This window comes from Chionomys nivalis, chromosome 21, assembly GCF_950005125.1.
Source record: "Chionomys nivalis chromosome 21, mChiNiv1.1, whole genome shotgun sequence".
NCBI lineage: Eukaryota > Metazoa > Chordata > Mammalia > Rodentia > Cricetidae > Chionomys > Chionomys nivalis.
Window position 1 is genome coordinate 47,085,169 of NC_080106.1, and position 26,426 is coordinate 47,111,594.

The 26,426-nt window shown below is 47.0% G+C and overlaps 1 protein-coding gene across 4 annotated transcripts in view; it reads left to right on the forward strand.

The window, feature by feature from the left end:
• The first annotated feature begins 2,056 nt into the window (after positions 1–2,056).
• The window catches only part of Znf827 (zinc finger protein 827), a 179,849-nt gene continuing 155,479 nt past the window's right edge, over positions 2,057–26,426 (forward strand). For all 4 annotated transcript variants that reach the window (XM_057753775.1, XM_057753776.1, XM_057753777.1 and 1 more), the window contains exon 1: positions 2,057–2,590. In XM_057753775.1, coding sequence (XP_057609758.1) covers positions 2,548–2,590 — 43 coding nt within the window. In that variant the 5' untranslated portion in view covers positions 2,057–2,547. The remainder of the gene's footprint in view (positions 2,591–26,426) is intronic.

Sequence of the window (26,426 nt, forward strand, 5' to 3'; positions counted from 1 at the left end):
TCATTGGGTGTGAAGAGCCCCCTGCAGTCTGCAAGTCCAGTTTATCGTTCATATGTCAACATCAAACCTGATGCACAGTCCAAGTCACGGCCAATTGGATTCGATCTGAGTTGAAAGACAGTCTTTTTCAAATCCTAGCACAGGAAAATTTAACTGTCCCTTTTTATTTGTTTGTTTGTTTGTTGTTTGTTTTTCTCATTTTGAGACAGAGTCTCACTGTGCAGACCTGGCTAGCCCAGAGCTTACTATGTAGACCAAACTGGCCTCAAGTACACAGAGACAGGCCTGCCTCTGCCTCCCTAGTGCTGGGATGGGATCAAAGGCATTGGACACCATGGCTGATTTTAACTACCATTTCTTTAAGAATCATTTTTTGAATTGGTTTAAGGTTGATGCTCTAGTTTAAACTCAATTATTTTATGTTGTACTCATTTTAGCAGGCATTTAAACCTTGCTTTAGAAAACATCCCTTAACATTTGGGGTGCTTGATATGTTGGTCAGCATCAATAAGGAAGGGTTCATCCTAAGAGTTCATTATTAATGAAAGCCATCTTTCGGGGGAGACACAGTCCCCTTTACGCTTTCTATTGCCACTTTTAAAGAGGTTGCACCTAAACCGAACCACCACGGCTCTCTTTAATATCACTGGAGACTTCTAAGTCCCAGTGGTTACTCATATCAACTTAGAGCATGCCATTTTAATGCTCTGTCGCTTCACTATGACTCCACCCTCTTCAATGAAAACATCTATTTAAAAATTGGTAGGAAAATGTTTAACATAATACAATGATGAGTCAAGAGGCTTTCTTTAAGCTCGAAAAGGGAAGATGTCGTTTCTGTAATGCACCTTTTTATTTTTTAGCTCTGACTCATGACATAGAATATATTCCACTGAGTTCAAAGTTTCCCCTTACAAAGAGTTTTATGAAACAACTCTTCTTCAGACCAATTTTTTTTACTTCAATTATAGTAGCAGATTTTGGAGTTTTAAATCATTAACAACCTCCCAGTGAACTTTTATCCAAATGGCTTACACTAGAGGAAGAACTGTTCTTTTCACCGAGCACCTTTTGTGAGGAGACCCGTCCTTTTCTGCTTTCCCTCTTCGTGTGTCTCTTTGAAGCAGGATGTGTGATTTGTAAAGAAATGAAAGTGTATCGCTTTAATAAAAACTGTTGCAGTGTGCTCAGAGTGCACACTGGGATTGCAGTGTGCTCAGAGTGCACACTGGGATTGCAGTGTGCTCAGAGTGCACACTGGGATTGCTTCAGGGTGAACTTCAGCTACCTGTGTTCTGGAGGGGGGAGGAGTAGATTTCAGACTTTAAGATAGCTGTGTGTGCACAGTAGGACTATCACGTTGCAGTTAAGTCAACCCTCAGGAGTGACCTAATCTTATTTTTCCTCTTTCTTGACCAAGGACCTGTAATTTTCATTTAGGCTGAGTTTTCAAGTGTTAAACTCAACCGGACCCTCCAAAATTGGGCATTCATTCCATTCACCTACGGATCTCACCATATGCTACCTTTTAATTAAAAAAAATATTTATTTCCATTGCACTGTTTTAAGAGAATGACTGAGTCTGTAACCTCCAGACTCAAGGTGATGGAGTGAGCGTGAATCTTCCAGTGACAAAGGCATGAGGAATTTTATACAGAACCAAATGTAGTTTAATACACAAAAGAAAGTGCTTAGTGCAACCTATTTCCTTAAAAATAAATCTGTAAAATAATGTTTCAGTAGCGGGGGGGAAAACTTTTTCACCCCCCCCTGACTAGCGGGATAGATTTGAAGAAGTCCATACCACCCCCGCACGCGCGCCCCCCATTCTTTCCAGACAGAGCAGTTGTAAATGCAAGGCTGAGTCCGCCCCGAGAGCCTTAGGGCACCTTCCTCTTTGCTGTGTGTGTGTGTGTGTGTGTGTGTGTGTGTGTGTGTGTGTGTGTGTGCGCGCGCGCGCGTGTCTAGCTCTCTTTCCCTCAGTCTGTGCCTCTGTATGTATGTGTGTGTGTGTGAGTGTGTGTGTGTGACAGGGAGAGAGAGAGAGAGAGAGAGAGAGAGAGAGCGCGAGAGGAGAGCGAGAGAGCGAGCTGCGAGCTGTGCTGCCGCCGCCGCTGCCCTTTGATCCCGACATTAGTGTTAGGGGCTCGGAGACACAGCGCGCGGCCATAGACACCGCCGCACCGGCGCTCATTTATTTATACCTCCCATCACACGCGAGCACAGGACACACACACACTCACACCTATTAGATCCGTTTCCATTGAAGAATATTACGCTCGGGGACAAGCCAGGTGCACGACCAAAAAATTAAAAAAAAAAAAAGAAAAGAAAAAAAAGAAAGAAAGAAAGAAAGGAAAGAAGAAAACCCCTCTTCTGGCTCCAGGAAACAAGCTTCAACCCATTGCACACACCGGAGAGAAGGGGTTTCCCCCTGCCCGCCCCCCAACTACCTCCCCGCTCCTGCCAGTGTCTGCCTGTCTGCCCCCACGGGGGTTTATTTGATCTCACATTAACCGAGGAGGAGAATGTGAGAAAAGGGGGAAAATGCCCAGGAGGAAGCAGGAGCAGCCCAAGCGCCTTCCCTCACGTAAGTCATCCCTTCTCCACCTCCTCTCGTGCCATTTTCTCGCCCTCCCTCTCCTCTTTCCCCTCCGCAGCCTCCGCCGTTGTTTTCTGCATTAGTTTAGGGTTACAGAGGTGAAACTGACAAAGACACAGCCCGGGTTACTCCTCGTTTAGGTCTATGCCGAGGCAGCCATGTTGGTGATGATCAGCCCCGTGCCCTTTCTATTCTCTCTCTCTCTTTTTCTTTCTTTCTCTCGCCCCCCTCTTTTTTTCCTTGAGATCGGGCTTTTTTACCCCTTTCCCTCTCCCTCCCCCTCCTCACTCCGGGTTGCGGGGGAGGGGGCGAGAGGAGGGAGGAGGGGAGTAGTGTGGATGCCGGGTTTTTGTCGCGGGTGGGGGGAGGTGGGAGAGGTTGCAATCTTGAAAAAAGAAATTCTGTGTAGATCCTGGTGCCCGAGGGTGCGGGGTCGGAGCGCGCGCCGGGCCGGGGCCGTGACATGGCGATTGGGGGTGTTGGGGCGAGGGCGCGCGGCCGCCAGCCGGGCTGGGGACCGGAGAGGTCGGTCTCCGGCTAAAGGTTGCGCCGGGGTGGGTCGGCCGCGGAGCCGCGGGCGGCTGGAGCTGGAGGCGGAGGTGGAGGCGGCGGCGGAGGGGGAGCCGGGGGCGGCCGAGGAGGGTGTGGGGGCGCCGGGGGGCGCGGGCGGCCGATCGGGGGGGGGCGAGGCCGGGCAGCAGAGCGGATGTGGGGTGCGGGAGCCGCGCCGAGGCTGAGGCGAGGCAGCCAGGGCGGCGCGCGGCGCGCGAGGTCCCTGCAGAGCCTAGGGGAGGGCGGAGCAGGGCTCCCGGCCGCAATAAAATGCGGGGTCAGGCGGAGCAGACGGAGCCGGGGCGACTCAGGCTCGCAGACCCCCTTCCCTGGCCAGCCCGAGCAGAGTCCGAGACTAAAGTGCATCCCAGCCCTCCGGGCCGTAGCCACACACGCCAACTGGAGACTCGCGCCGGGCTGCGCGGCCGGGTCCCCGTCCCCTCCTCCACCCGCGCCTCGGGTCCCTCTGCGCCGCCCTCCCGCTTTTCTTTGCGAGACTCTTAACTTTTCCCCCACTCCCTCTCGGGCTCCCCCCTCGTCCCCCCAAGCTCTGTCTCCGCTCGGAGAGTTCCGAGATGCTGCTGAAGCTAAAAGTGAAGGAGAAAGAAGCAACTAAAAATATCCCCCCGGGGCCGCCCGGCTCCTTGAATGCAGGGGAGAGGGGGCAGGGGAGAAGGCGTGGGGCGGGGTGGCGGGAGGAGGGGACGCGGGAGGCGCCGGAGGGAGGGGTCTGGGGAGACGGAGGGTCAGTTTCTCCTCTCCCCCCCCCTCACCCCCCTGCACTGCTCCCCTCTCCTGGGCGGCTTGGCTCTGCTCAGAGCCCGATCCTGCAAAACCCGGGCTGGGGGCGGGAGTGGAGCTGGAGCGCCCGCCCGCCCGCGCGAGTGTCAGGCCGACGTGGTCGGTCACCTGAAGTTCACGGAGGGTGGGGGAAGGGTTAAGGTTATGGTGTCTCGGGTTGTGTGTGAGCGTGTGTGTTTCCGCCGCAGACGGGTGAGCGCGATCGATCTCCCCCCTCGTGAAATCTCCGCGGCGGTGCCCACGCGAGGGGGCCGCGGGGCTGCCCTGGCCCCAGCGGGCACGGAGGCACCCGGGCTGTGGCCGGAGTGGCGAGCAAGGGCACGCGCGGGCATTCCGCTCCGCAAACATTCCTCTTTTCTTCCCCCTTCCCGGTACGCAAGGAGTCGACGCACTGGGCTCGGGTTGAGCTTTTTTCCCCCTTCCTTTAGGGAAAAAAAAAAAAATGCCCCCGTGCAGTCCTTTCTTCGCCTGCCCGCTAGAGGTTCTGGGGATAATATCACATATGTAATATATATGCACATAAAATCACTCGCAGGCGGTTATGTGTGCAGGAAAATTTTGTGCGAGGAGAAGGCGGCGCAGTCGGGGCGGACGAGGCGGGAGGCTCCGCGCTGTGATTCACAGAAAACTCGCAGCAGTTGGTGGAAGTGTGCGTGCACATGGCCGGTCCGGGCGCCCCTCTCCTCGGACGCGCGTGGGCAGGGAAGGGAGGCTGGTGTCCCGGGCGGGCGCCACCGCGGGAGGCTTGCCCTGCTCGCACAAAATGGGCTTCAGTGTTCTCTGCGAACTTGCCCTTAGATGGCAACTTTGGGAGCTGATGAGCTTGTGAGCGAAACAGGGGCGGTTAGGTTACTTGGTCATTTTCCTTTCTTTTCTTCTCCCCCTGCTTAAAAAAAATGTTGGCGGAGTTAGAGGGAGGGTGGGAGAGGAGAAGGGATTTATCAGTTTCGGCTGAGGCTGCTAGAACGCCGCCCCTCCCGTGGTGAACTGAGCAGCCGGGCAGCTGCAGCCTGCCCTGCCGGTGACCTTGACCCTGACCTCCTGCGACTACCCTCAGTCTGAGAGGAAATTCAGGCTCCATTTTAGCTCGGGTGTCTGGTGGGCCTCTCCTGCGGGTTGCTGCCTGTTGATGAAGTTGGCTTTTGAGAGTGGGTTCCTTCCTTGTTCTCTTATTGAATACTATTATCTTCTCACTTTAAAAAGAAATCACCTCTCTCTCTCTAGCAGTCACGTAAAGGTACTTTTACCTAAGTCAGAAGCATTTTACTTTTGGAAGCACAGCAAACGTGCCCCCCCCCCCCCCTTTTTCGGGGAAGCCTTAATTTGTAAAGCGTTTCCACCACTTTTTGCATTGAATGGATTTTTTTTTTTTTTTTTTTGGTGAATATGTTCTGCCTTTTCTAAGCTGGGGGAGTGTTGCACGTGTTTATAAGCAATTTACATTTTGACTAAGAGCAATTTCTGGGCAAATGATGTATTATGCAAGTCAGGCACAGTAACCCAGGTCTTGCTAAGAGCCCAGTGAGGATCCCAGAAACTTGAAAGTGATATATAGACATTAAGGCATACCAACTTGGGTAAGAGTGAATGTTAGACTCCATCTACTACAGAATGTAGCTGTCTGTCTCCGACCTGGTTTTCTGTACTGAGCTGTTACTTAGGTGTGAGAAAAGAGCCCCTTCCCTGGGAGAACTACGCTGTATCATGGTTAAAATGCAGTTGAGTCTGGAGATTCAAGGTGCCTGGTAGAAGTCATCTTGGAGTTTTAAGACGTTATATAGAGACAGATCTAAAAGTTGGCCCTAAAAAAAGTGATGTGTCTTGTAGTTGAGGCACGGAGGTGACTAAATGAAGGAGCTGGAGAAATTTAAATTGCTTCTGAAGCCAAAGAACACTTGAATAAAGGCAGAAGTTACCAAAGCCACTGTTGGTGTGTTGGTTTTAAAACTGAAAGCACCTGTAAGCATGTAAGAAATGTCGCACGTGTGTGTGAGACACACACACATACACACGCTCTCACACACCACACTTGTGCTGTTAAATGCTTTTCATTTCTGCCAGCACTGTTTACCTTTGTGCCCTCGCAATATGGCTGCAGAGTTTTTGAGCGCCCACCGTTGCCACATACAGATGTTTTCTGTGCGTGGAGTTCTTTCGCATTGAACAACACTGTCCAGGAACAGTCTGGCCCTGCAAAGCCCACTGCTTTCCCACTGGACAGCGCAGACACTGGAGAACCTGGATGGTCCATCATAGAGTGGATTAGTCCTGGAAATCCAGGCGAGCACTTGGTATTATCTGATATCAAGTCTGGGGTGAGCCTCGGCTCCTGGCACAGAGTACTAGCAATTCCCCAGGCTGGGCTCTGTCCTGCTAAGGTTTCCTAGTTCCTTCTGTTCAGCTAGACACCCCTGGGACTGTTCAGAACCGAATTAGCTTTGGAGATGGGCAAGCCTTTAACCTGACACTCCTAACCTCAGCCTTGAGTTTCTTTTTAAAAATTCTGTAGTCATTTCCTTCTGGGCCTCAAAAGTAAGTGTGTGTGTGTGTGTGTGTGTGTGTGTGTGTGTGTATTAGTTTATGTTACATGGGTCTCCTCATGCATACACAGAAAAAGTGATATATGTCCTATGGAGATGAAGCATCTACATGTCACAGAGAAGGGCTGTACTAACTTTTGGAGGTACCACCCAGCCAAAATGTTAAGTCTACGTTATATTTGAGGGTGAGGTTTAAAGATTATTATTCAAAATAAAGGCCTCTGTTTCTTGGTTTAATGCGATAGTTTTCATTTGGGGATCTAAAATGTGATTCCACTGCTGTTGATGGTTTGTTCACAAAAGTTCTTTCATTAAGAGTTCAGTGCCAGCTCCAAAGGATGGCCCAGAGGGCCTTCGAGCTGAGCCAGGCGCTCACCTCTATCAGAATCCCAAACAGTGTAACTTCAGAAGCTCTGCTCACCAGGAAAGGAAGGGAGGGAAGCTGTGTGGCAGACTTCTCAAGCATTATGTGTGGGGTCCTGAAGCTAAGAGGGAGGGACCAGGAAGGTCACTCTAGTGCATTTATTGTATCTGTAGCCCCATTTCCCCATCAGCCTCAGTTTACCCATACACACAGATGAGGTGAGACTCTGTCCTATTTATCGTGGGGAGTTGCCTGATTCCTATTCCCGAGGGGGAGCACGAAGGAAAAGTTAATGAAACAGTTGTTTTATTATTCGAGTATTTTCACTGTTTACTCAGTTGTGAATCAAGATCAGTACAGGTTGTTGTGTTCTCCTTTAACAAACACCGCTCTCTAGTAAAACTGGGAAGCAAAATGACTGAAAAGCAACTGGATCCTTTGTTTTTATGCTTTTGTGAGTCAGTTTCTGTCTGTCTCTCTGTGTGGCGTGTGTGTGTGTGGGGGGGGGCAAGGAAAGGAACTTAACTCTGCTTTTATTTCTTACTGATTTTTGCAGTGACCAGGCACTATGACCTGACTAACCCACGGGGAACTCTTTCAGTCCGAAGTAGCAGAGTATTTCACAGCTCTTGTCAGACAGGTCTAATGACTCAGGAATCTAATGATTCTGGGGATCATTGCTATCTGTTCCCCCAAAGGAGCACCCGTGCATCCCTAACACAGTAAGGAGGCGATCACGGGGTTTCCCATTAAAATACAGAAGGTGGCTCAAAAAAAAAAATCGCATTCCCTCAAATGCTTCAAAATAGTTTCTAATAAAAAAAATGATTTTTAATTTATCTGTGCTGCCATCTCGCTCTCAAGATGGCACAGCTGGTGTGAGTTGACAAGTCTCTCTCATAAGGCGTTAGGGTATCACACTGGAGAAGTCTAAATTGCAAAGCTTTCTGCTCACCCGAGTGCCGCTGTGCCGTGTGCACTTTGTAGTTGAGAAACTTTGGATGGCCTCTGGTAAAGGGTTCTCAGGGAGGTGCGGACAATCTCTGCTTGGAGGAATATGCAGAACGAGGCATCCCAAAGGAGAGTTTGCGCTGGGATACCCAGGCAGGTTCCTGGGTTTAAACGTTGCTTATCAATTAGCATCAACATGGATTTGGAGATAAAGCTAGATTAGAAGTATGTGGTGGTGGTTGGGGTTGGCAAAGTAGTTTATTTAATAATCCCAGTAGTTTGGGTTCAGATCCTACCTGGGCATGAAGTTTACAAAAGGGAAAAAGTTCTGTCATTCCATGTTCCTAATTCTGGCCACTCATGTGTAAATCGGAAGAGCAGGTGTCCTCTCTGACTGGAATTACTGTAACACAATGCCTTTGGTCGGATACTTTATTAAACAACACAACTTTTTTCATAGTTGTTTTACTTAAAAAGTTCAAAATCAGGGTGACCACAGATCTGGTGTTATGTGGTAAAGACTTCCGTCTTTTCTCCGACAGTGCTGCCTTCTGGTGTACTCAGTGGTGGAAGGGGTGACTAAGTGGCTGGGGGCCTCTTTCGTCACGGTTATGCCCCTATGACCTAGCCGCCCTGCAAAGACCATCCTTCTGACACTATCGTACTGGGGTGAAGTTTCAATACAGGAATTGTTTGGAGAGTAGGATGCAGAGTCAGCCTATATATAGCCCACAGTCTGAAGGAAAGGATGGAGGTGCCCACCTTGCTGCACTGTGTGAGGCTTGCTTAGTGCTATGACTGGTGACCACGGCCAACAGCCGGGGCTGACTGATGCCACCTTACTCTGAAGAAGTTAAAATATCCGTTAGTCCTCATTCGAAGTCGCCCTGTCCTCTTCCTTTTTAAATCTCTGGCGGAGTATTAGGATCCGAGAGTCAACAACAAACAGAACATCCTGGTGCTGACCTTGCTATTCCGAGTGATATAACAGTAATTTTCTATAATTTAATCAGACTGGTGGCAGGCCAAGGTAATGAGGGTGTGACCTACAAAATGGGACTTTGGGGTATGTTAAAGAGTTCTAGCATGAACATTTACACTGCTGAGGGCTCTGTTGGAAAGGAATAGAACTTGGGTTTTTACTTTGGAAAGAAATTCAGACAGGGTCTACTTACGGTAAGAGGTGTGTGCGTGTGTGTGTGTGTTTGTGTGTGTGTGTGTATTTCTTTGACTTCATTACTTATTTTGGCCCTGGCAATGTATCCATTAAAGTTCCATTTTGGGGGTTCAGTCTTGTGAATGCTGCTGCCTTCCCGCCCACTCTTTCCTGCCTCCTCCTTTGGAAGGTGTAGCTTAGTAATTCATACCATCTAGGGCTAAGTGTACGGAGTGCTCTATGGTTCAAGGTAGCCAAGATGTCTTCTGTCATATTTTATAAGAAAATAATGCACAATGCACAGATACTGGGAACAACTGAGAGTGTTTGACGGGCTAAGTTCCTAGCCGTTGTCTCCCTTCTGTTGGTGAGTTTGGTATTTCTACCCTCTGTCTGTAGATATTGTGTTTATGATGCTGGAGAGAGAACAGTGTGTGAGTAGGCGCAGCAGTAGGGCCTGTCTGATGACTCTTGTTGGGTAGACCTGATGCAGATGCAAGGGAACGTCAGAGATTGCAGTCAGACTTTACCTTGATACTCATCATAAGCCACATGGCCGCATATTGCTGTTTATTTTCTAAATGTCAACCTAATTGTACACACACACATACATGCACATGCACACACACTGTAGTCTGGGTAATTTATGAAGTGCACAGTGATACCTTTCCATAGTCTGAGGTCAGAGTGAGACTGTTAGAGATTCTGCTTTTCCAAATAGTGACCTAAGGTTATATTAAATCAAGGATGCAAGAGGCTTGATTCTGTATACCTAAAAAGGATATTTTCTTCAACAGTTCAGTGCCTTCTGATAGCAAAGACAGCCTTTGCCACCAAAGTTCTGCCTCTGCAGTACTTACATGGTCAGGTACTCTGCCTCTATTTTAAAGAAAAATCAAGGCATTGAAAGATGTTGCTCAATCGTAGAGTGCTTGCCTAGGATGTATGAGGATCTGGGTTCAGTTCCCAGTGCTGGGGTGGGAAGAGCAAGCCCAGTCCATTTCTCTGTCAGTAAAGGAATAGATTTAGAGGCCTCTGAGCCTGTGAAACCAAGCCCCAGTAACTTCTGCCTTCTCCTTCTAATTTCTGTGCAGGTCAGAAAGGTGGCTAGCCACCCTTAGAAGCAGGTGTAGGGAACAGTAGACAGGTGAGAGCCAGAGGTGTGCCTCTCAGGGTGGATTGTTTTGAGTGCTCTGGAGAAGATGGCCTTCAAAGGGGACTGAGGAAGGCCAGGAGAGAACGATCGTGTTTCCATGGTGGATCAGTAGTTCTCAACTTCTCTGAGCCTTTGAAACAAGCTGCTGTGCTTATGGAGGGTGAGAGAGTTTTCTCAAGTTAAGGGGTCTGGTGGTGGGTTTTAAAAAGCTCTTGTTTTGTAATGAGAGAGAGCAAATATCCTCTGTGACTTTGGCTTCTTTTCCCTTCGCTGCACACTGTATGAGTAAAGTGAAAACAAAGGGCTCATGTGCTTTTGAAGTTCACGGGGTAGCGGTCAAGTGTACAGGCTCTCGTGCTGGGCTGTTCAGATCCCAGCTCTGCTACTGGCTAGCTGTGTGACCTTGGACAAATGACTTAACTTCTCTGTCATCCAGTTTCTTCAGCTTTAGCGGTAACAGTTCCCGTATCTTTAGAGTCATCATTAGGACTGTCTAAATACATATAAATATTATGTGTATATATATAAACCCATGCCTAATTAGTGCCTGCTACATAGGAAGAATAAAGTCAGTAGACTATGCACAGAAGCATGTGAGACATGTTTGCATGTGTAGATTGTGATTAGCCAAAATTCCAATCTCGAAGTTCATGTGGCAGTTTCTGTGTTTTTAATTTTTGTCCTGTTTTTTCATAGCTCTCATTAGCGGAGTGAGTAATAACAATATAATATGGTAAAGTTCATTTATGAGGCTATTATTGCAGGGCTGAACTAACACTTATTCTGCAGGCCAACAATATTATAATAGGGCTGTTGCTGAAGGAATGAGTTCCTTTGTATATGTGATTTGGCCAGAATCATATCTAAGTTGTGCAATAGCCATATGAATTATGACAGGATTTTACTCGAAGGTAAGGACAATGAATCCTCTTACAGTGACCTCCAGTGAAACTGAAGGGAGGGTAGGTGTGTAATGAAAGTTTGTTAGTCATTCCGTCAACAGGCAGTCTGCGGATTAAAATGACCGAGAGGAAATTGACACTGGGTTTTACATATGTTGTATGGGTCACAGTTCAGAGTTGGCACAAATCAGAGACAGTGAGTTTCCTGTCTTTAATCACAGGGACCAGTCCAAGAGAGCATATCCCGCGGATCTGAAAATCTTGAGGGGTGTGTGTCTGTTGCATGATCGTTCATGCTACAGGCCACAGACAGGAGCCACTCTCGTGTGTTCTGACTCACACCCCATGTCTAAAACTTCCGACAGCATTTTGGAAATTGGAGATTTTACACACACACACACACACACACACAGAGAAAGAGAGAGAGAGGGAGAGAGAGAGAGACATGTATTTCCAGCTTCTTCTGAACACTTGGAAGAGCAGGCAGCACCAGCCCACCTCCCCACATGGCAGCAATCTGTTGTAGTTAGTGGCGGCTGTCTCCTTCCCAGGGCATGTGCTTGTCAGTCTGCCACAGTTCCTGCCACTCGGTCACCGTGTCCCCATATGTAGGTACACCTGCGCACCTCCCCTGTCTCTTTCCTGGCCGTCCCCGAAGGCAATTGGATTAGGAGCTGTTCTGCATCCAGAAGCATTTTCTGATCTTTTAATTTAGCACCCTGTCAATGGTAGTGCGAACCCTATTGTAGGGCCGATCCCAAGAAGCACCACCAGGTAGGGGTGCAGGTCCTGGCTATGCCAGGGTTTCTCACTTGTAAAATGGTTGAAGGCAAGTTCTAGGAGGGGCTGCATGAGTTCAGGTACATAAAATTTTATATGCATGCCCAACACGTAGTGTGTATTTCGGAGTTGCTGGTGGCACCGGTACCTGAGAGGTGGCTGCATTCCGGCTGAGGAGCCCTGGGATTTCTCACGTTGTGCTTGGATAATCATACTGCCTTTCTGTTTCTGATCACCCTTAGGCAGCTCAAATCTGCGGTTGTCCGTGAGCCTTGGGAGTCTAGAAGACACAGACACCCCCAGACTTAATTCACTTGGCTTGGAGGCAACCTTTGTAAAATTAAATTCCCCAGACATCTAAATGAACAGGGAGAGCTGAGGATTCCTGAATTAGCCAGGACTATCCCACTCTGGGATGATGTCATCTCAGCCACCAAGATATGAGGCTTTGAGTCCAGGCAAGTAAGTGACCATACTTCGTTAGATCTTAAAACCGGGACTTGATCAACTGGCTCCAGCTTGTCCAGGCTGGTAAACAAAGGCCCAAGGGAGAACCTGTGCTGGCCAGAAGAACCAAGTTTGTGTCATCCCTCACGTGTGTCCACCCCACTGCCAGAGCACAGCCTTCTCTCTCTCTCTTTCCACCAAGACTTCTGTGCTCTGTGGCCTTGGGAAAGTTATTTAACCGCTGTGTTGCTGAAGTAATTTCACCGTGTGAAGTGGCTAACACTGCTTTACACTAACATCTTGTTTTCGTGGCTTTGGTTCCGAAAGCTGTTTCGCTGGTATCATCTGCCTGTGAAGCAGGTGGAGGGGAACAGCTTCCCACAGTTATTGACAGAAAGGGAGAAACTGTGTCAGAGAGAGAAAAGCAGCTCAAGGCTAGCTGCATCAGGGCTGCCAGAGGCAGGTCCTGTGATAGGTCCCGAGTGGCTGAGGGCCACCAGGTCTCCCTGGGTCTTGCTTCACAGTAGCTCAGAGATCATGTCCTGTGTGGTCTTCAGAATGCTTGGATTTACATGATTCTTGAAAGCGGTCACTAATAGTATTTCTTTCCTTGAAGATTCTAGATCTGGGCTTTTGACCTTAGTCAAACGGTGATGTGCAGTGTGCGTCAGAGGCCTGATCTGATGCTCACTGTATGAGAGGAAGGACTGTTCTGAAGACTCTATGCTCCAGAAAAGCCTCCTCTGGAAGACAGTGAACTTCAACTATGAACTTGTTGATTTGAATATGACCTTAGAAAGGGAGAGATCAAATTATAGTTACTTGGTTTCTGATGATTGTGGGAGGAGAAATTTCATAGTTCCATAGTAGTGTTTGGGTTTGGTTAGACTGCCTCATTATAGACGTGGTGCGGGTCTGTGAGTTGCCTGTCTCTGTCTTGAGACTCTGACTGTGTGGTCTGGACTGAACTCACTATGCTCTCCTGGCCTTGACTCATGATCTCCAGGTCTTAGCTTCCCTAGTTCTGGGATCATGTATGTGCCCACCATGTCAGTTTAAAGGTGGTTTAAGAATCCCATGGTCTCGATAAAGCTGGAACCAGAGAAATCTTTGACAAGATGAGGACCTATTGAGCGACTAAATCAAGCCAATGAAAAGCAATTCAGCTCTGAATCAAGGTCTGGTATGTGTGAGAAGCTGCTTCAGCCCCCTCTGGAGGGGTTGTCTAAGGATGGCCAGTCATTTGGAGTAGGATAGGAAGAAGTGTGGACTTCTTATTATTAACCGTATTGACTTTTGGTGGGGAGAGCTTAAGGTCTTATGCACCCGAGGCATGTGTTCTGCCACCGAACCTCATCCCTTTCAAGTCATGATTTTAAAGATTTATGTAATGCATATGAATGTTTTGCCCTCATATATGTATGTGCACCATGTGAGCGCACAAAGGTCAAAAGAAGGCCTCAGACGCACTGGCACTGGAATTACAAATGGTTGTGAGCCACCATGTGGGTGCTGGGAGTTGAACAAGTGCTCGGAACCAGTGATCTATGTCTCTAGCCTCTTATATTGGCTTTTAATGAGAAAGTAGCACATGCTTAATATAACTGATTAGCTCTAGATGCAAATGTTTAAAATGCATGAAGTCCCCTTCTTTCAACTTCCATCCCTGCTGCAGTCAAGAAATAGTATTTAAAATTCAGCATCTGTTTGAAATATGGATGCATCTGCATATGGTTGTCTCATGGAATTTCAGGGCCGCACTCAAAACAAGGGTGCTCCATTACTCCTGTAAATGCGTGGACCTATAGCTCCAGTATTGAACCCAGACTGAATGCTCTGATGTAAAAGTGAAATTGGTAAACTATTCACCAGAAGGGAGGCAGGAAGATTGTTGTAAACTCTTGAAGTCATCGTCCGAAGAATTAATTATTGAACAATTGGGAGTGCTTTATCTGAAAGGGGGAGCGGATCAAAATCATTCTTGCTATCTACAGCCAAAGGCATGGAGTTCTGTCGGCGATAAAGGGAGTGACGTTCTCGGGCTGTCTTCTGTGTTCTGTTGTCCGTTCAGATGGCAGCTGATGCTTTTCTTGTACATTCCTTTAGTCCCCAGCAAAATGGAGGTGTTCGCATCAGGGACTGGGGACGTGTGGAGTTTAGCAAGTAGTTTGGGGGTGTACCTCGTATTAAGAGCCTAGTGGAGAGGGGGGAGTTGCTCTAGTTCAGCCTGAAAATTGTTTTCTTTTAAATATTTTTATTCATTATGGATACAATATTCTGTGTGTATGTCTGCAGGCCAGAAGAGGGCACCAGACCTCATTACAGATGGTTGTGAGCCACCATGTGGTTGCTGGGAATTGAACTCAGGACCTTTGGAAGAGCAGGCAATGCTCTTAACCACTGAGCCATCTCTCCAGCCCCTGAAAATTGTTTTCTTAAGCAAAGGAGTTGCTAAGCAGAAAAGGTCCCAGGACAAATTGGATGAAAGTTACCGAGGAGGATAATTTTTATTTGATCAGACGAACAGTGTTATTGAAGCTGAGCGGTAGTGGCATGCTCCTTTAATCCTAGCGCTGGAGAGACAGAGGCTAGCAGATATCTGAGTTCGAGGCCAGCCTGGTCCACAAAGAGAGTTCCAGGACAACCAGGGGTCCACAGAGAAACCTGTTTCAAAACAAAACAAAACAAAACAAAAAAAAAACTGGAGGGCAGGGGAGATGAGGGGGAGAATCAGAGAGAGAGAGAGAGAGAATACTAAAAACAAAACAAACAACAGAGCCCCCATTCCAATGGATGTGATGACATATACCTGTAATCCAGGGCTTGAGAGGCTGAGGCAAGAGGACTATAAGTTCAAGTTAGTCCATCAGTCAATCAATATGCAGACAAAACAAAACCCTGTTCCCTGTCCCCAAAGTGCCAGCAACTCTCCAACACTGAGAGATAAATCCTGTGTGTATGGAGAAGTTCACTTAACCTGTCTGTCAGGGATGGATTTCTAGGGACTTCTGTTATTAAGTTTGGGGGCACAGTGGTAAGAAGTATTGAACTCTAAAACAACCTTGTTTTGCGAGAAAGAATTTTATAAAGGAAGCGTTGCTCTGCTGACTTTCCTATTATCAATGTAAAACTGGAACCTGTTCTCACCTTGGGGACACCTCTTTCAATAGCTGGACTGTTAGCTTTTCGGTGTTCCAAAGTACTGTGGCCGACACAAGGTATCACGGTGGAGCCAGGCGCTGGAGATCTCGTGGGAGCTGCGTCCCCGTGTTCTGTTGACTGCTTACATGGGCCTAAGCACAGAACTCTGAAAAGCACACCCCACCATAGTGTCTTTGTATGTTAGTATGATACAATCAGCAGACACATACAAAGAGACATTATAACAAGCATGGGACAGTATTCTGTGACTTTGTATGGGACAACATTCTGTAATGTTTGTGCAGAAGTTTGTGGGGACACAGCCTAAGAGGGACGGGTAAAAGATTCCTGCTGGTGGCATCAGGAGTGTCCACAAGGACATGGTGGATATGGATGCTGAGAAGAGAGAACATTCCAAATAGAAGAAATGACAGCAGCCAAGAGAGGTTGAAAGGAACCCAGAATAATAAGAAGCCACTGAAAGGAGGCGTGTCCCTAAACCAGTGGGTCCAGACGGAAAGATGGAAGGCCGGGCAAAGTGGTTAGAGAGGAGGCTTCATGTAGCTCAGAAATCAGCCGTGGAGTGTGGTCTTCCCTGTGTTAAAATGGGGTGGAGGGTGTGGGTTCATGAAGGAGATCACCTTTCAAAGCAGAGAGGTCTCAGTTGAAAGAGCAATTAGGATGAATGGCTATGGATCCACCATTATGATATCTAGGAAGAGAACCTTGCACTAAGAGGGCTTCTTGGGGCTTCCCTTCTTGCCCCCCTTTCACCTCTAGCATAATTGGTGGGAAAGTTCTAGTTCGGGGTCTGTGAGGACGACTGGGTGGATAACGTGCTTCTACTCAAGCATGAGGTACAGAGTTAAGATCCCCAGCACCCTCGGGAGAAGGTGTGGGGCCTGCCTACAATGCCAGCACTTGGGAGGTGCAGATAGACCTTCTGGGCATGCTGGTTAGCTACACCAGCCATACTGAAGCTCCAGCTTCAGTGAGAGACCCTGCCTCAGTAACCACAGTGAAAGGCAATAGAAGACGTTTTCAACTTCTGGCTTCCATGTGCGCATGCAAGCATGTACCTGTACATTGTGCTGCACATGTGGGGAAGGAAAGGTCTAGTGCATTGCCTTTTACAAGAGAAGACTTGTCTAACTTACGCATCTGTAATGAAACACAGGGAAGAGAGGCTACCAATAAAAGCAGTGTGATGAGTGAGACTCTCCGGGTGTATCCTTCCCTGTTACCCCCACAACTCTTGATTTTACCCCAATTTCAGTCAATTGGTTCCTTTGCATTCTAACTCTCTTCGATATTTATAAAGGTGGTAGTCTTAGGACACTTGCCTTCTGTGCTTCGGTATTCTCATTCCGTGACTGCCTTGCTAAGACGTATCCATGTAGGTGGATGGAGCTGGGCCTCTTATTCTCAAGGCTTCTAATAGGACACTGGAGAAACTCTGCAGAGGTGCTGGCTTTGTTTCCACTTTCTGCTGTTAAGAACCTCCAGAGACCTGTGTGTGCATGCCATCGTGTCCCAGGTGCTTACACTGCCGAGACACTGGCTCTCAAGCTTTGGGAATCAGGCTCTTCCTTCCTTCCTTCCTTCCTTCCTTCCTTCCTTCCTTCCTTCCTTCCTTCCTTCCTTCCTCCCTCCCTCCCTCCCTCCCTCCCTCCCTCCCTCCCTCCCTCCCTCCCTCCCTCGTGTCTCTCTCTCTCTCTCTCTCTCTCTCTCTCTCTCCCTCCTCCCCTCCCTTTTCTTTTTTCTTTTGAAAAGTATTTTTTTTTCCATATTCTCAGAATCTTTCTAAGCCCCTTGGAAGTTAATGAAGGCTGCAAAGACCTTTTGTGTATTGCCATGTATTAGAGATTGAAACAGAGAAGTTAAATGTTTCTATTGCTAAAAATAATCAATTTAACCCAGCATGTGTTAATTGTAAGTAGTTTATTTTTAATAAAAGCATGTATTTTTTTTCCAAAAGTGCGTGAGTGAAGTAAGCGATGTTTGTATGTTTCTGCACATCTCTAGTAGCTGGCTCCCTAGAGGAAAGCGGATTATTGTGTCGGTCGGTGTGTTTAATCTGTCGCACCATTAGGGAGGATAGTCCGCCATCACACAGTTGTGTTGTCACCTGTGCAGGTAACTGTGGGTCTTTTTTGAACCACACTGAGATCTTGAAGATTATTTGCAGCGTTGAGTCCAAACATTGCAACGAACTTTTCGTGTCTGCTATATTCAAATCTACCGAGCTGTCTTGTGTTTTGACTGGATCATTGTGTATATAATGTCAGTATTGGACATTTGGGAAGTATCGACTCCCTGTGTTATCTAGATCTATGAAATTTTGGTATGTCTTATTATAAATGTAGAAATTATTTATATCTGCAAGAATGTTATATGAAAAAGTCTTTAAGTAGGGTATTGAGAATCTGTCAAGTTCATAGTGTAGCAAACAAGTTTTCCAAAATTTTAATGTCGCTTGAAAGCATGAATCTTATCACTGGCTGAGAACACTGTCAGCCTTTCCTTGAAGTAGTAGCTTGACTTCATTCATTTCCAAGAAATAATCTGCCAGTGGCCCACATTTGAATGACCGTGATTTGTCAGTTATCCTTTCAATTAAAAGTAATACACCATGAAAACAGTGCCTTGCTGGGCTCCTAGGCAAACAGACATACATGTTCTTTTCCCTAGTATAACCTCAAACCGCAGCACCGGCAGAAAGAACTGTGACTGCATACAATATTACATCACCTGTAACATCAAAAAGATATTTAGTCCAAGATCAGTTTTCAGTAGAATGAATAGTTTTTACTGCTTTGTCGGACATTCTTAAGTGAAACCAGCACAGGTTTTTATTTGTTTGTTTATTATCTTTTTGATAGGGTCTCACTAAATGAACATGCCTTTCTCCTGTAAATACACGTGTCGTATTGTTGGTCTGTAAAGATGCGCTGCATTATCCGGTGACTTCCTGGCTCCTCTGTTGAAGGTGAATGCCGCTGATTACCACCTGTCCTGCTTAGTCATTTGTCGACTTGAAGAAAGTTAGAGTCATTTGAGACAGGGAAACTTGACTGAGAATGTGGCCCCTGTAGATTGACCCGTGGAACCTTTTCCTGTTTCGTCAACCGTGGGAGACCCCAGCCCGTTGTGGGCTGTGTTGACTCTGGGAAGATGGTCCTGAGTGATAGAAAAGCCGGCCGAGCAAGCCAGGAGAAACAGTTAAGTAAACAGTGTTCCTCCTCCGCGGCTTCTGCTTTCGTTCCTGCCTTCAGATTCCTGCCTCTACTTCCCTCAATGAACTCTGACTCAGGATATGGAAGCCAAATAAGCCCTTTCCTCCCCAAGTTGGTTTTAGTTATAAACCCCAAGTAAGACGCTGCCCATCCAGCTCATCTGCCTCAGAGGTTTCATAGTTACATAGGCAAGATAGAATGCTGCGGGTTTCCTTCCTTCTCTTCCTTCCTGGGATGCTGTCCTCACAGTTCAGACACACCTCTCACATCCCTGTCTCATCCATCTCGCCGCATTGGTCACCATTCGTATCGACTCTATAACATAGCATCTCTTCACGTGGTCATGCATCCACCTCCGGCCCTGCTGTCGTGTATGGTCTTACTTTTCTCCCAGATAAGTGAGTAGCTTTCCCCCGTATGTTTTTATTTAACCTCCATCTTCCCTTCCCCTATCTATCTATCTCAGGGCTTATAACCCACCCTTCATGCTGCTGTCTCAGGTCGGCCCTGGGCTCTTTCAGGCTTCGGCATGAAAATGAAGTTTGGCCGTCTAGACCCTGAAGATACTGTCTGAGCCCCTGTAGCTCTTCCTCTTTAGGTACCCCTTGTTTCATGTGTACTGAGTGATTGCTTATGCAATCCCTACTTCATGCCCCATTCACCTTTTTATGTTCATATTCTTTTCTCCACTTAGAGAGTGGCTGGGTGGCTGCCTGGCTTGATAATGTTCTCCTTTGGCTTCAGAGAGCAGAGAGGCCCTTCTTGTTTTTCTCCTCCATGGTTACAGCTACTGGGCAGAATTAGGCAACTTTTTCCCGGTTCACTTCCTGTTGTGTGCTTATTATTGTCTTTAGTGGATGGACTTATGAGCATGGATTAAGTGCTCATTTTATGCATGTTTTTATACATGCAATAGTGCCTGCTCTATAGCAGGTGGGTGATGAATAAATTAATAAAAGGAGGGGTTAAAACCAGTTGCAAAGTCAAAGAGGTAGAAAATAATGCATGGAATTGCTGAAAACAAAAAAGAAGAGCACGAGTGGGAGGGAGGGAGGGAGACGAGAGAAAGGAATGAAGAGAGAGGGAGGAGGGAGGGAAGAAGGGAAAGAGAGAGTAAAGGTTCGCAAGCAAAGGCAGGAAGTATTTGTAATGGTTTTTGAAGAAGTTACTAGGAAGGGAAGCACATGATGAACAATGCCATGTCCATGCTCATGAACATGGCCTGGAGATGCCTGGAGAAAGTCAAATGCTTCAGGAGAAAACCAGAGCAGAGGAGCAGAGGCCATGGCCCACACCAGCAGGGCCACCACAGCCTCCGTGCAGGAGGAGGGAGTGCCTGTGGTTGGAAGCCTCTGGCACGGCTTGAGTTGAAGATTCCCCCTCCGTTATTGGCTGTGCCAGAATTGTAAGATTTTCCTGATGACTGGACACATTTGGTATCTGGATTCTGTGGTTGCTAACAGCCAGCCGTTTCCTGTCTCCTTTGGTTGAGAAGACCATGATCCAGTGCAGGGAGCAGTCAGCTGACGAGAGCCCAATCTGACATAGTAGACACACAGGCCAGATACCTGGGTGCTGGGAGGAGAGGAGAACGGAAACCACACAAGAGCTAGGTTGATGCCAGGTGTTTTCCTGGGTCATCCTGGTCCATCTTCACAGTGACCAGCAAATTTCAGGTATTGATTCGTTATCCTACAGATGGAGGAGGAGCACGCACGGGTCAAGCAGGTCTGAGGCATAGCAAGCTGAGATTCCATGGAGAGTCTCTGGGCTCAGAACTGCGTAGGTTCTGCTCAGGCACTCTTTCTCGTTCTCTGAGGATGTTTTTTAAAGCTAAATAAACATCTTATGGTCTGGGTTTTACCACTTGATCATCTCTTGAAGTTGTATGTTTTATTCTATTTATTGCTTATTTATTTAATGAGATTCTACAGTTGTTCTGTTGAATGCTATTCATTCTGCTTTGGCATTTTCTTGTTCTTAACTATAGGACCACTGTGGGTGGGGAGGGGTCTCAGGTTATTTCCACCCTCTGAGCCATTGCTCTGGCCTGGTGTTTATAGTTTTAAAAGTTTATTTAGGGTTGGGAATGTAGCTTACTACGTGGAACTTGGATGCGTGTCCCAGAAGATCAAATAGCTAGCTTCTCTAGCACTCAGGAGGTAGAAGCAGGAGATACAGAAGTTCAAGGTTATCCTTGGCTACACATTGATGCCAGCTTGGGCTCTTTGGGACTGTCTCAGGAGTGTGGGGTTATAATCATCACTCACAGCAACAGCAACTAGGGGAAGACTGTCTACTCCTGAGAGCCTGTTGTAGGCTTCTGTCGATCTTAATGTATAAACACTGAAAACAGAAAACAATCAGAACAGAACAAGGGTTCCTCTCAGTAACTTCAAAACATACATATTTAATACATATTTAAAGCCAGGCCTGATCAGGTGAATATATTCATGTCAGAAGACCTTTTCAGTTCATATCTCTCTGAAGAGTGCCTTCCCGTTGCCCAGTGCATTTCCAGCCTTCTTTTCAAATATCAGTTATTCATGGAGGATAAGCTGGCCAACCAGAATCAGGCATAGTACCTGGCTAGTGCAGCTGGAGGACTGAATGCAGTTCTGAGTTCTGCAAGACAAAAAAGAGATGAAAGAATGTTTATCCACATATAAGACAGAGGTGTTTTATAGTTTAAAGGTGACGAAGAGAAGAGATTGATGCAAATGGTCACCATGTGGTTGTGCACACAGACATACACACACACACACCAGAGGAATGACGTGGTCACCACGTGGCTGTACACACACACACACACCAGAGGAATGACATGAGTGGTCACTACGTGACTGTGCACACACACACCAGAGGAATGATGTGAGTGGTCACCACATGTGCACATGTGCGCACACACACACACACACACACACACACACCAGAGGTATGACTTCAATGAGTCACCATGTGGCTGTGCGCACACACACCAGAGAAATGCTCTAGTTGTTTCTAGAACATCTGCGTTTGGCTGAAGCTTACCTATGGCAAAAATAGAGCCCCTCCCCCCATCTTGGGACTGCCTGGGTGCAGTTCCAGAAGCACTGGGATTTGCTGGGAACAGAATAAATGTCCCACGGAACATCATTGCTCATGTCAGTGAACTTGAGAGCAGGTAATGAATGTGTCAGAGTTGTCTCAGTGAAAACCCAAGAGGCAGCTCTGAGGGAGACCAGAGAAGACAGAAGTCACACCCAGGAATCTTTTGTTTGCTTGTTTGGTTGTTTGTCTCTTTGTTTTGAAACAAAATCTCACTATGTAGACCTGGCCTGGAGCGCATATGTAGACTAGCTGGCCTCGAACTCATAGAGATCCATCTGGTTAGGGATGTGGACCACCATACCCAACACCCCCAGCATTCTCAGAGGGCGAGGTAGATGAAGCCATCGGACCTGGACGTGTTCGCACAGCTGCAGGACATCCTGGCCCTTGGAATCACCTGAGTGTGGCTGGTCGTAGTTTTTGTTGACTTTCGTGGGCTTTTGGCCTTTCATCCTTGACTCTGATTGTGTGTGCCAGGAGGTGAGTGGAGAAAGTAAGAGCAGAGCTAAGAATGCATTTGATTGCTTGATAGCAGCCCTGGCTCTGAGCCTGGCTGGAGTAAAGGTTAAAATTGTTGGCCTACCTCATAGCTTCGAGTTCAGTTTGCGTTAGGCGTCCTTGTGATCTGTTGTCTGCTGTCATGGATTTTTGTGCCCAACAAGTGAAGATATTTTTCCACAGTCAATGGTACTCATATCTTTTGGGCTGGTATGGGTAAAAGACTGTCTCCCCTGAATCTTTTGTCTAGGTCTTATGTCATGTTTTTAAATGTAAAGTAGAGAGCAGTCTCCTCTCCTCTCCTCTCTCTCTCTCCCTCTCTCTGTGTGTCTTTGTCTCTCTGTTTCTGTCTCTGTCTCTCTGTTTCTGTCTCTTTCTGTCTCTGTCTCTCTTTCTCTCTCTCAGATCCTTATCTCTCAGGGCTCTTTCCCTTTTGAATGCATGTATATTTTTAGGAGATAAAGGTGTATAGTATGCTGTTTCCCTTGTCAGGCTGAGGGACTTTGAGTGTGCTCCCTTGTAAAGTGTGTCAGCCCCCCCCCCCACTGTTGGGACACCTCCCATAAATCACTTGATTATTTTATGCATAAACTAAGACTTCAGTACTTGGCCATTTACCTATGGGATGCTATTTCTTAGACTATGGAGTTCATGATTGTGTTATTAGGGTCTTCTTTTTCTGACTAAGTTCTTTTTTTGATCTATTAGGGATTTCCTGGTGATTTCAGTCATTTTGTAATTTATTGCTCATCTTATACAGGTATTGGTGATAGTAGGATGAAAACATTTATACAAGAGGAAATAAAAGGCAAGGGAGCAGGTAATTGACCGATTTATCAGCCTTAGCAGACAGTGTTTCTGATAATGACATGGTAGCCATGGTAAATTTATTTCTGATTGCTTGAGGGGACAGATTATATATGCTTTTTGTACCATCAAGGTGCGTGAGAGGGTAAAGGAGCGAGCCATCTATCCGTGAACTAACCGGGACAACTGGGTTGCTGGACTGGCCTTTCGTGAGTGCGCTCACACGGGGTTGTAAACCATCCCTCAAGCAGGTGTTGGCTGTAGTGCATGCAAGCCTGGGTTTCCTTTCTGTTGTTGGTGGGTGGCATTTACTGGGGAACTAGGCCTCACAGGGGAGTGTCTTTCTCTCCATCCCTCACTTGAATGATGTTTGGAGGCGGGCTGAAAGAAAATGCTGATAGTCTTCATACCATGGACATTCTGGCAGTTCTGGGCAAAAACGGCCACCTTAGCAGAGATGACATTGCTAAGCATGGGGGTTAGTTTCAGTTGTCAACTGGACACAATCTGAGATTTAAACAATAGAAAGCAAAACTGAGGGTCTGAGGCTACAGATTACACTTCAAATGTGAAAAAGTCCATAGCATCCATTTTTTAAAAAGATTTATTTATTTTTATGCATATGAGTCTTGTTTGTATGTATGTGTGTATGTATGTACACCATATGTGCGCCTGGTGCTTGTGCATTGTCTCTGGAGGTGAAGTTACAGATGGTTGTGAGCTGCCATGTAGATGCTGGGAACTGAGCTCGGATCCTCTGGAAGAGCAGCAAGTGGGTCTTCCCTGCTGAGCCCTCCCTCCAGAACCCCAAGGAACACCTTGAATACGCCAATTTCCTGGGCTGCCTTAACGGTTTCATAAACTGTGGCTCAACTTTAAACTTGTGAAAATATATATTTATTTGTTTATGTTTGCTGGCAGGTGTATTTGTGAGCACACACACATTGTGTGTGTATGTGTATTCATGAGCATACTATGTCATCGTATGTGTGCAGAGGTCAGGACAACTTTCAGTACTTCATCCTCTCCTTCTACCCTGTGGGTCTGGGGGATCAAACTCAGATTGCCAGGCTTGGTGGGAAGCCCCTTTACCTGCTGAGCCATCTTACCAGCCCAGACTGGTGTTTTCAACAGCAAAAGGAGACTGGTTGTCTTCCAGTTCTGGAAGTTGAACAGCCAAGGTCAGGGAGTCAGGAGGGGCTGTGTGCCTTCTGAAGGCCATTGCAAGGCTGCCTTGGGAGCCTCTTCTAGCTTCTGGAAGCTCTGACTTGTGTGAGCATCTGTACAGCCTTTCGTGGTGTCTCCCTGAGCACACATCTCCCTCCGTGTCCATACTTCCTGTTTATAGGGACCTCAGTCATTGTGGATCTGAGTGACGCCCTAACGATTTCAGCTTAACTTGGCCATGTGAAAAGCCCTTTTCACAGAAGGTCACATTCATGTGCACTGGGCTTGCTTAGCGCCTTAATATCTTTTGAACACAGTTCAGCCTGTGACATCAGGTATTTATTCCTAGTTTGCACGCACTTTAATTTTTTTTTAAACTGCAACGAACTTATTTATTTAGTTTGTTACTAGTTTTTCGGGACAGGGTTTCTCTGCATAGCCCTGGCTGTCCTGGAACTCGCTCTGTAGACCAGGCTGGCCTCAAACTCAGAAATCTGCCTGACCCTGACCCTCTCCCCCAGTGCTGGTATTAAAGGCGTGAGCCCAGGAACAATGAATTTACTTATTGTGTATATGTTGTGTGTGGTGGTGGATATGTGTTCTTTGGTATGTTTGTAGAAGTCAGAGGACAGCTTTTGAGAGTCCATTCTTTTCTTCCACTATGTGGGTCCCAAGGATCAAAACTCAAGGCAGCGAGCGGGCTTGGGGGTTCAGCTACCTGCTGTGTCGTCCTGCTAGTTAGTCCTGCACACAGTTTCAGTGCATCTAGTGATTGCCACTTGCTTAGCAAAATAAAATGACTACGAATTCAGAAGAGAGGGCCTCAGCTTTGGGTGCAGTGCAGACCCTAAGTGGTCAAAGGGGCTATTAAAGTAAGAAATCTCGGGTTGGGACTGGGGCGATGGCTCAAGGCAACAAACTTGCTGCACAGACTGAGGACCTCAAACTCACATAAGAGCCTTGGTGGCACATGTTGGTAGCCCTAGTGCTTGTGTGTGTGGGGGGGTGGATACAGGAGGATCTCTAGAAAGCTAAAGCATTGAGCCCCAGATTTAGTAAGAGACACCCTGCCTCAAAAGGGAGGTGGACAGTGAGTGAGGAAGATGCTCCTTGCCATGCCCTGGCTTCCACATCTGCATGCATAGGTGTGTGAGCAGACATGCACATATATCCACCTCCAACCTCCACAAGTCCACAGGTTCTTGAAGATGATTAATTAATATGGGTGCAAGATACTAGCAATCTAAGTAGCGTCTGGGTGCATCTTTGTATTAGAAACACAATGATAATCTCAACTGTCAAGGTTTATGTTTGTCATGTACACTGTAAAAAGTATTGTGTCTTTGATGATCTTCAGTCTTTTGGTAAATTCTGGTAATTTTTTTTGATCTTTTGGTAATTTTTCATCACCTGAAAAATTTACTTTTGTCACAATGCTCCTGGGTTTTTTTTTTTTTGTTTTTTTTTTTTTTGTCAACTTGGCTCTGTCACTCAATAAGAGTGAATGTGTGAGCCATTGCGTTTTTGGAACCTTGGCTGCCCATGAAATTTGCTAACATCAAATGTTTACCATGGTAGCAGGCATATCTTCAGGGCTGTATTGACTCATCCAGTAGATCTTTACTGGGAGCCTGCGGTGTGCCAGGTTCCAGAATTCACTTACTCACTTATGAGTCGTGCAGAGGTACCGTGATATTGTATGTGACTCGGGTTTGGAGGGGTTGCCGGATCCTCTCTTGCTTTTGTTTATCAGCTATGGGATCTTGGGCACGCCACTGGCTGTCTTTGGGTCATGCCGTTAGGACCAAAAATTGTAAAACAAAATTTGAATCCACAAGTTGCTCTGCAGTTCTCCTGGACCGGGTTAGAAGCTGCTTCGCTTTAGCTCTGGTCTTTGAAGGCAGCGCTCACAGGTCTGGCAGGTTCCGCTTTCTGGCTGAGAGCAACAGGGGCAATGAGTCCACCTTCACGGAACCCACGGACTCTGGTGGGTGTTTTCTTATGTTCTTTGTTGCCATGTTTGTTTTTGAGACAGTGTTTCATGTAGCAGACTGGCCTGGATCTCCAGATGTCCAGATGTCTTGTCTCCACCTCCCAGATGCTGGTATCACAAGTGTGTGTGTGTGTGTGTGTGTGTGTGTGTGGTGTGTGCGTGTGTACACATATATACATACACCACCATGCCCTGCATTTCCTGTGTTCACATATGGCATTTTTTTTTTTTTTTTTTGGTTTT